Source organism: Dinoponera quadriceps, unplaced genomic scaffold (assembly GCF_001313825.1).
Source record: "Dinoponera quadriceps isolate SergipeBrazil2010 unplaced genomic scaffold, ASM131382v1 scaffold676, whole genome shotgun sequence".
Taxonomy (NCBI): Eukaryota; Metazoa; Arthropoda; class Insecta; order Hymenoptera; family Formicidae; genus Dinoponera; species Dinoponera quadriceps.
Window position 1 is genome coordinate 58215 of NW_014554818.1, and position 10697 is coordinate 68911.

The 10697-nt window shown below is 48.3% G+C and overlaps 1 protein-coding gene across 1 annotated transcript in view; it reads left to right on the forward strand.

Moving 5' to 3' along the window:
• The first annotated feature begins 552 nt into the window (after window positions 1-552).
• LOC106742116 (myeloid zinc finger 1-like) overlaps window positions 553-10697 on the forward strand; it is a 27050-nt gene continuing 16905 nt past the window's right edge. Inside the window, exon 1 of the mRNA XM_014614755.1 lies at window positions 553-926. Coding sequence (XP_014470241.1) covers window positions 824-926 — 103 coding nt within the window. The 5' untranslated portion in view covers window positions 553-823. The remainder of the gene's footprint in view (window positions 927-10697) is intronic.

Sequence of the window (10697 nt, forward strand, 5' to 3'; positions counted from 1 at the left end):
TTCCTCGTCCGCGGAATCATCGTCTCGATGAGAGGACTCGCTGGACAGAGGAGTGGGAGGGGAAGGAGCAACGGGGGTGCACGGGCTCGTTCGGCCGGCCCTGCGCCGTCGTTGCCGTCGCCGCCGCCGCTCGTTCCACGGCACCTTCTCCGCTCGTCCTCTCCCGACGCTCCAACCATCCCAAACCCGAACCAGTCCAGAAATCCCCACTCTGGTCGCGCGGTACCGCGGCGACGGAAGTGTGGCAACGCTGCAGCGCTCGCCAGTGTCTCGGTCTTGGCGAGTTACTCGGGGGGGCTCAGGCCGAGTCTACCGAGATTGTGTCTACCGGCGCGGGTAACCCGAAAGCGAGCGTGGCGAGGATTAAAGTCGCGGGCCGCTTTCCGGCATGCGAGACCGTCTCGCTGCTGCTTGAAGGCCGTACGGGAACGCACGAGGGACGGCGCGCGAACGATAAGAAAAGTTTCACGGCCGCGGACCTAGAGGAGGAGGCCGACGTGGAGGAGGTGGAGGTGGAGGAGGAGGAACAAGAGCAGCAGGAGGAAGAAGAGGAAGACGAAGAAGAGGAAGAAGAGAAGAAGAAGAAGCAGCGGGAGGAGGAGAAGGCGGAGGACGCATCGTCGCCGCGCGGTAGACGTAGGAAGTGGAGGAAGAAGAAGCCGACGAGACGGGCGCCGCGCGCTCGCACGTTGCCGTGCCGCGCTCACTATATCTACTATACACCACACGCGCGCCGTGTCCGCGTACGCGCGCGTGAAATCCACACGTACGATATATTTATATGCATACACGGTGACCCGCGCGCGGAGATAATACAGTGTAAATGGCGCTCTCGGCGCAGAACCAGTCGACGTCGTACGTGAACTTGTATTACTCGATCGTCCAGCGCGCGGCGACGCGCTACTTTAAGGAATATTACAACTCCGGTGAGTACCAGCAGCCGCATACCCGCGCGCTCGCCGCATCCCCGAGAGCATCCGCGACGACGACGACGATCGTGGATGCGCGCCGGATTTGCCGGCGAGCGCGCTTCGCTTTCGTATCGCCTAATCGCGCACCCCTTTGCCCCCGTTGTCCCTTGTCTCGCCCTCCCGCGAACTTTATATCCCCCGTGCGACAGGCGCCGGCGGTAACCAGCCACCTGTGCGCTCGCGTTTTGCCAAAACGGCGGCGTCATCGTGCGCGCCGCGTGTGTGCCGCCGGGTACGCGCGCGGTTTCGAATTTTCCCGCTCTCCTCCCCCCCCCCTCCCCTTTCCCCGGCGCTCTCACGCCGCTCCTCCGGACTCTCCGACGCCGAGGAATCGGGAAACCGGTACGATCTCCGCGTGCCGAGGATAACGCGCGATAACGCACGCCTCCTCCTCATTCCTGACAATTGGCGAACACGTGACACAGCCACGCTGTGTCCGTGCGGCGCGCGGAGAATCGAATCGCCCGTCGAAATTATACCGCTTCCGATCCCTGCTCTCTCTCTCGCATTCTTTCTATCTATCCCTTTCCCTCTTTTTTCCACTCTCCGTCTGATCCCGCGTCCCCTCCTCCTGGCCCCCAACGCGTGTGCACGTATGCATACCGAGACGCATCGGGCGGACTATAACGCGTCGGCGACTACTGGCAGAACTGTGCTCTTCCGACTGCGATTAACAACGCGCCGCTGGCTAGACACGTGTCCCGTACGAAACTCGCGTGTGTCTGCGGTCGAGCCCGACGAGGCTTGATTGGCGAGGACAGTGTTTAACGTTGGGCGAGGGAAAGAGAGAGAGAGAGAGAGAGAGACGGTGGATTGAAGAGGCGTGGAGGTTGAGCGGGGTATCAAGGGTAAACGGAGAACGTTGGCTGGCCGTCGGTCACCGTGCGCGGTGCACCTATACGAAACTCTTCGCGAAAGACCGAGAGAGAGAGAGAGATAGACAGAGGGAGGGAGGGAGACAGAAGAGTCGCGTGTCCGCGCGGTTGCACTAGGCGAAAACAGCGAGAGTAGCGTGCGAGGGGGGAGAGACGCGCAAGAGAGAGAAAGAGAGGAGAAGTATATTATATATTTACCAGAGATCCCCCTTAGCGCGGAGAACGCAAAATAACACAGCAAAAGCATGAATTAGACACAACGATAGGCGAGGACGCGGGTAAGAAACCAGTCGCCTGTGATTCTCCCGAGCTATTGCGGTGCCTACGCTCGCGATCTCGCGCTCGCGCGAGAGAGCGAGTCGAACGGAAGAAAAATCGGGAAACTAATTCAAGATAAGCGCGAGACTAGTAATTAAGTAGTTCCAGCCGCTACGACAGTAATCGCCGTGCTTATAGGAGCTAATCGTAAAATTGGATCTCTCGGGACGATTAAATCTCTCCATTATGGAGCGCGCGTATAAGAGAAGAAGAATTTATTAATGCAATACTGTCGTGGACCAGGAGGAGTTTATTACACACACACGTTGACGAATAGCCCCGCGCGTGTGATCCGAATATGAGACGGAGTGCTGCTGGAAATGTGACTTATTGTTTAGGTATACGCGATCGGAGTGCTCGTACGGTTTGTTCATTCTTCTCGAAATGTGTCGACATAGGAGACAGCGTCTCTCGTGTATCGCTTTCTTTCTGTCTCTCTTTCTCGAACGAGGCGGCGAGGAGTGCGGAGAGAGAGGGGCGAGAAAGAGAGAGAGAGAGAGAGAGTTGCGTGACGATTTTCGCAAAACATAATCGCGTAACATATCTGCTGCGTCGTTTGGGTCATCTAATTGGTCCTCGAATTATCGAAAGCGCCAAATGACGAAACGCGCGGGAGCGATAAGCATTTTCGGATCTCCCTGCTCTCGTGCGTCGGTTACGCACTCTCTGATCTCGCGCGCGCGCGAGAACGTGGACGCGCCTTTGCATTTTCTGCACTGGGATTATAATTCCGCGGGGAAATGTAATAATTCCGCGATGAAGCAACACCCGAACTTCCCGCACTTTTCCACATCCACCGGCCGAGCGGATCGGCTTCGCCTCAGCGAGAATTCGATACGAATTGCCGTCCGTTCCCCTCGACTGTTTCGCATTCAACTCCGAATATCTCGGGGACTAACTCCCGGATGAAACTTCTTTTAAAGAAGTTCCGCCGCTTAAGAGATCGAACGAACGAAAACGTTTTATTACCTATTTTCGAGATACTCCCCCACCGACCGGGGGGAAAGGGGGGACTCCCAGTCTCGCCTCTTACGCAGAAGAATGTTTCGCGCGCGCGTCTCGTTTCGATCTCTTTTTATACCCTCTCTCTCTCTCTCTCTTTGCTAAAATCACAAGAACGTCTGAGAGAAACGCGAGACTCCCTCCAATCCCGTTGAAAAACGCGGAACGATCTGCGCTCCGTCCGGCTCCTGCAGGGAAGAATCGTAGCAATGATTCGAACGCGCTCACGGAAGAATGCTAATCGCGCGAGTCGAGATTTTCCCCGACGTCGAATCCCGACAGCGGCGTTCCTTCGAATCGGTCACTCGTCACGCCGCGCGCCGAGGCTCGCAGCCGACGCACCGGCCCGATCGAGGCTCGCTGGTCAAGGTGAGCGTCGTCGGCCGAGGACTCTCGTGATCGTGCTCTTTGTGACCGAGAAACACAACGCCGGCGATCGCGTCCCGCCGCAGCCTCGACTCTAGCCGAGGGCGAATGACGACGGCGGAGGAAAGTCGATGATGACGGGGACCGCGCGCGCTCTCTCGCAGCCGATTCCTGCCCGACGCAATCGCGACGGAATCCGCTCCTCTGCGATCGTCGATTCGCCGTTTTTACGAGTCGAAATTCGTGTTTTACAGCGCCGCGTCTGTGCGAACTGTCGCTCCCGATGCTGGAGATATTTCAGTTGTTCCTCCTCCTCCGCGATCTTTTCCTCTTCCTCTTCTCTCCTTTTTACGAGCGCGAGAAGGGCCAAGAGACACGCGAAACTCCCCAATTCCGTCCAAATGCTGAGTGATCTCCGTCAAAATCGAATCGGTTCGTCCTTTTAAGGCGGGTGTACACCGAGTGAACGAACAATGGGCGAACAGCGAATGCGTAATATCAATGTATTCGCGTTTAAACGCGCGTGAACTTCCTCCGATGAACCACCTTGCGAGAAAATTCGCCGGAAACGTTCCGTTTCGGGTTTGTTGTGGTGCACACATTTTTCAAATTGTGACAACAAAAATCTGCATTCGCTGTTCGTTCCTCTTTTATTCGCCCAGTTTTAAAAGATTCGAAAATCATCGAGAATCTTTCCGAGTCGATCGGAAAATTCCAGTGAGTGAAAAAAGCCATGGTAAATTCCGGTTTTTATTGTCCCGGAGTTTATTCAGCGAAACAAACTGGCAAAAACTACAGAAAGAAGCCTAATGTGTAGCACTAAACTACATATTTATGCAACTTTATGCGAAAAAGTATTTTTCGCTCCAATTGGTAGATCATATTAATCGCTATGATTTAAAGAAAATCGAAATGTAACGATAAAGTCTCCTTTAATTCAAATTGAAATGTGAAATAATGTTTCAAGCAAAAAATTTAGAGATATAAATATCACCAAATATTTAATTTAATTTATAGTTTAATAAGAAAAACAATCGTAACGCGATTAAAAACTTGTAACCAACGTAGATCTGATTCGCGTTTATGTTTTAACCTTATTACACTTTTGAAGATGCTGTGTTAGTTGTGAATCTTTGCACTTACTAAGCAATATATTTTTGTTTATTGACGTTAGCAACAGAACAGAATACAGGAAGCAAGTTCACGCCTTTGCGTTCCTCTTAATGCATCTTTCAAGTTACTCGTGTTAAGTAACTACTTCATCAGTAAATGATAAATGTACAATAATCACTTTAATACAGCTGCATGGAAAAATTCAAAGGAGGCATGAACATATAATCGCGCGCTTTTCATTTGTTTTACGTGCGGATTCTTGCGCACAGGATCATAGCTAGGACAATAAAGTGCCTCGGGCTGCCTGCGAATTAGAATATCGGTAAAAAAAATGTCCTATTTATTTTATCGTTTTTAATAAAAAAGTTTTTGCTGGTTTTTCCCGGAAAATACCGGTTTTCACCACTGGCATGGACTTATCAAAAAAATTTGAAATTTTGTCAGTCCTGCACAGAGCAAAAAGACTAGTTGAATTAACATGACAATGAACGAACCGAACGCGTTTTCGCCGAAGGAAGGAGAATTTCTGACTGGAAATCAAATTTCGTTTGTAATAACCAAAATTTCCGTTTCCTTCAACCGAAACGTATTTCGGTTCGTTCATCGTCACGTTAATTCAACCAATCTCCTTCCTCCGTGTGGGATTTTTTACGAAAATGGTCGAAAATTTTTTGCGTATACCCGAGTCGAAATTTTGATGCTAACGCTCTTAAGGATAGTTTGCGCCTACTTAGACGGCCTATAGACTAATAAAACCCTACTTTAGCGATATCGATATTGTTTAACTTCTCTCTTGAACCTTTAATTCCACAAATTGAGATTTAACACTACCTCCATCATCTTATTTTAACGCTAAAACAGCGAAAACGGAAATTTAAGACACCATCAGGGTCAAAAAGTAGGGGTTATATTATATTATTAGAATTGATATTGAACCTAATTTACTATCTTAGCTCCTACTATGTCGCAGAATTAAAGGTTCAACATAGAGCCAAAATTTCGACTCGGGTCGTAGTATCGACCGGCTGAGACACTTTCGCCGCGAAACGCAAGGGTACTAAGTCTTTTTATTTCTCCGTTTTAACGGGTACTTGGAAAATGGAGGCACAGTGGCACTCTTTTCATTTCAGCCATTGCGAAAGAACACTCGCCGAGGCTCGTCGAGTCGCGAAGGTTAATCGAGTCCCCGCGAATTCCGTCGTTCGATAAGTCGCACTCGTAAACACACCCTGTCCGAAAGGCGCAGTCGTGTCTCTCCCGGGGAGAGAGACGCGACGAGGCACTTTCGCGTGCGGTCACTCGCGGCGGGGGAAACTCGGCGCGCGTTGCGCTGGAAAGGGACGGATTTCTTATTTAGATGTGCCGCTCTGATAAGAATGCCGATGCAAAATTTAGCACGTGTCGGGCCGCGTCAGACCGGCTTGCTTATCACTCCGCAGGACTCCGGATTCTCGGCTCGCTCCGAATTTCAGCTGTTACCACGGGATTCTCGGCAAGAGTTCCTCACGTTCGAACGGGTCTCGTCGATTTCGTTTGATTTTCGACATGTCGAGAGATTGCAATTTTCCAATCAGGACGATATTTTCTTTTCTTTTTTTTTAACATTCGCGTCTCGGGAGCGGATAATCGCGCGGTGCCTGTTATCCCAATCCACTCGTAATGCACGTGAAACGCGAGTCTCTTATCGAGGCGTGTGTGCATTTTTTTTCCACACAGCCACGGCGGAAGACAATGCGACACATTTAGTTTACGACGGAGATCGGGGCGCGAAACTCGACGGCATACGTCGAGCGTTGCAACGTGCGGATAAATCGCGCCGTTGACGTCGGGAAAAGCTTCGACCGGATCAGATAAATCGCGTCGCACCGCCGCACACTGGCTATATAATAATTATTATATTGTCTTAATGATCGCGCGAATATACCTCAATTGCCGCGATATAACCGGTATCGCGTTGTTAACAGCGCCGATCGTAATCGCGACGAGGCATCGCCGGTATACGACCTCCGTTAACCTAACCTTCTTCCCCCCCCCCCTCCTGCAGAAATTTCCCTTCTCAAACGAAACTACAATATTCGGTCGCACTTTAAACGAAAATGACGAGCAATTAGTTACAAAGTAGTGCCTTTTGAGAGTGGTTAATTCCAGGGATCGTTTTGACGCGAAGTTTGCGCGAGCAACTAATTGTTTAAATAGACTTTGCGCCGCCGTAGAGTCTTCATTACCCGCGGTCGTATCTTGTAATCTTTCATCTTATTTGGAGAGCGATAATCTTCTCTTTTTACACATTTCGAGAACTACATTGTTTCATGATGATATCACAATCAACGTCGATGTGAGTGCTACTTTAAATTTCCTGTTTTTGATTACTTTTACGTTCGTGTTCTCTAAAGTGCAATCGGTGTACATTATCACTAAGAAGCGGTCAATAGTTGTTAGTGATTATAATTGAGTATAACATCACAAATCAGTAAGATTTCGCAGCAAAGTCTGTTAATAGAGACAACCGTTTCCATTGGAGAAATCTCGCTGCGGAAACAGCGGAAGAAGATATTATTTGTTACTTCTATTTTACTATTTTAATCACGTTCTCGCGTGTTGTCAATAATTTTACCGGGAATATTCTCTATTATGTTTAATTGAATTAATTTATATCGTATTTGAAAAAAAAACATTTATTCTGACGGGACGCGAATACGAAACTTCTGCCTCTTGAGTCTTCTACCGTATGAACTACGTCAAATACGATATATGGTTGGATGCATATACGATATGTACATATATTTCTGCTATGGGACGCGTAACAGCAATTTGCAGCGAATCTTTCACTGGCCGAAATCAACGGAGTGTCAGACAAAAGAGCTAAGTGGAAAAGTTTCCGTTAAAAATTAGCAATTACTCACCGATTATTCCTGGAATGTTCTTTCGCCGATTCAATTAATGACACTTTTATTCATTCAACTTGAAAGAGCATACGTAATACCACATCGGCATTTCCAGAACCATCGGGGGGTATCTTCGGCTTCCGTTAAGAACAAACAAATAGCCACTGATTCCGGCATATCGGTTTTTTAAATTATAAAATGCTCGACGCACGTGTGCTTTTCTTGATGAGGCTGTTCGCGTAACGACACAACACCTGCAGCTCTAATATTAATTCCCAGCGAATGAGTAACCAGCAATGAATTCTGTATTAGAAGCAGTTGATTGGCGACTTGATTATGCGATAAATTCGAGTTAGAATGTTTAATGGTAAGGTTGCTGGGTTAACGGAGATACCGGTATCGCCGAGTTTGCCCGACGTGTGTTGGTTTACGTACGTAGCGGTGAGAAATCGTTGTTTCGCCGGCGACTCAACGACTCGTCGTAAAACGGTCGTCAAAGTGCAGCGGAGTACAGCTCGGAGCAGCAGCGTGTGTGATTATTTCCATTATTATGTAAAGACGAATTCGACGCGCTCGTGTGCGTGCGTACGACTCACGATCGCGCCTTCGATCGCGCGAGACTGCGTTCTCGCCTCGAGAAGAACGGCCGTGGATTCACCGCCGCCGGTTGAAAACTTTCGTCGATGCCGACGAACTTTCGGAGAATGGCTCTGCGCGCGTCTCGCTCTTGGAATAACGTACACGCGTCGTTGAATGCGGCGCGTTTTCGTATCGTCGTTCCTCGTCGTCGAGCGTAATCCGCCGGGCGACGACTAGCAGCCGGCGTTACACGCGATTACCGTGACACAATGTTACCCGAAGATTCCTCCCGAACGGATTACACGCAAAGTGCAAGTTGTAAAGCTTGTAAATATTTGTGCGCGCGTCCGCGTGAGAGAGGGAGAGAGAAAGAGAGAACGTCACGTTTTAGCCGGGAGTTTTAGCGTCGGGATTCAACCTTGACTCAAATTCGCGAGAGCGGTCTACTTTAGCGCGCCAGGAATGGAAATTGCGTAAAATATTAATCGCCGCAGTATCCCTTTCATCTGTTCGTCTCGTTCTTCCTTCCTTCTCTCTCTCTCTCTCTCTTTGCCGTTTTCCTAAACATCAACTTTACTTCTATTTAATGATACAATCTTCAAGTCATGAATTTGTATGTATTCTACCTATCGACTGTTAGCCAAATATTTACTTTAAATATCATCTTATGTTACTATTACTTGTAGTGTATTATCTATTGCTGTGTTTCAGAGGAACTTTCCTAGAAACATTTTATAAATTTCTCTCTCTATCTCTCTCTCTCTCTCTCTCTCTCTTTCTGCCCTTCTCCCCTTTTTCTTGCGATTATACAATCAGGTCCGATCTTTTTTTCGCATTAGTTTTCCTCTATAAATTTAAACTTATTATATCTTATTTCATTTACTCCGTTCCCATATCACGATTGTAATATTATTATATTTTGAGAATAATTCTTATATTCTATTAAGACGCTTCAAGGTAATTAATCTTAGAAAGAGTATATAATAAATAATACTCTCTCTCTCTCCCTCCCCCCTCCCTCTCTCTCTCTCTCTCTCTCTCTCTCTCTCTCTCTCTCTCTCTCTCTCTCTCTTTTTCTCCATCTTCAATGATCCCCGTATTCCTCGTCGATTCTCGCGATCACGAGAATCGAATGGAAAAGTTTTAATCCTTTTCGTGGTGCGTTTGGTTGCAGTACGATACGGTGTCACGATGCGCGAAGCAAAATGTTAATAGCGGTACGGCATGCGAGAAAATACGTCCTGCATAATGATCGTAATCGTGGTTTGAGGACGCACAGTTTGTCGTTGTATTCGCGCCAGCGCGCATTAACAGCTTTTTCCTCGACGGACTTGCGCGCAAGGGTTACTTCCACGATGGTGAAACAGCGTGCGGCGTGAAATAATGCGGCGCGATACGGACGCGGGAAAACACATCGTACAAAGATTGTAATTGTCCGCTGGAAGAGGCGCTCCGTGTCGCGCGAATCGCGCGACCGATTGGGTATGAGCCATTTTTATTGAACGCCGCCAGAGAGAGAGAGAGAGACGAGGGGCCCGCAGACGTCGTGCGTGCATTCAGAAAATAAACGTCGGCGAGTTTATCGTTTGACTCCTAGCGATAAAAGAGCGATCATTGCTCCGTATCATTCGTAATATAAGAATTAATGCGCGAGCGAGCGAGCGAGCGAGCCTCGCGTGTAGAAAATCCGCGATTGCTCCGATGAAACCGATTCGATCTATTATTGGACGTCGTCGTAATTACGAATGCCGAGTATATCCGTTCACTGTGCCGCCAGTTTTTATGCCCGAATTTTTCTGATATTATCGGTGCACAAGATGCAAAGAAAGAAAAGAAGAAACAAGTAAAGAGAGATCGGAGCGGATGCGACGTCCGGCGGTGTGTCGCTCGATAACTTTCTAATTAAGTAATTAATATCTCGCGGTGGAGCTAATGCGACGAAATTAAATCAAAAATATCAAATGCGCGCGACCGATGCACGCGATACGCGACGCGGGCGGACGCGCGTGTGTTGCGACAATTATAAATATAAATATATACGTACATATATTTTTTTTTTATCGACCATTCCGACTTCATAAATTATGTATTAACGGCCCAATATAGCGAGAAAAAAGAGGGGAAGGGAAAAAAATCCGCGGCGCGTGAGAGATCGATTCACGGCGAGTGTCCGGTGTCGCGGCGTGCTATTTTACAACTTTCCACTTAAGTAATTAATATCGCGGCGCCGTCGACGCACAACGAAAATTAAATGAAGCGACAAATATAGCAGGCGCGCCGAACGTTTTCAGTCGATTCGTTCGTACGTTCAGGACTCGATTACAGTGTCTCCGCGGCCGATGGTGTACATGTCGTTTTCACGCGCGCGCGATATTATTTGCGCGAATCCGCGGTCTTGGGACGCGCGTGTGCGCGCGAATTGTTTTATAAGGTAGAAATAATACCGCCTCGGCGAGTACGTTCGCGCATCCGTCAAAAATATCGCGGGGTAACAATAGCGAAAGAAAAAAAAAATATGTATATGCATGTACATGTGCACATATATATGCATGTATATATATATCGCTATATATATATATATATATATA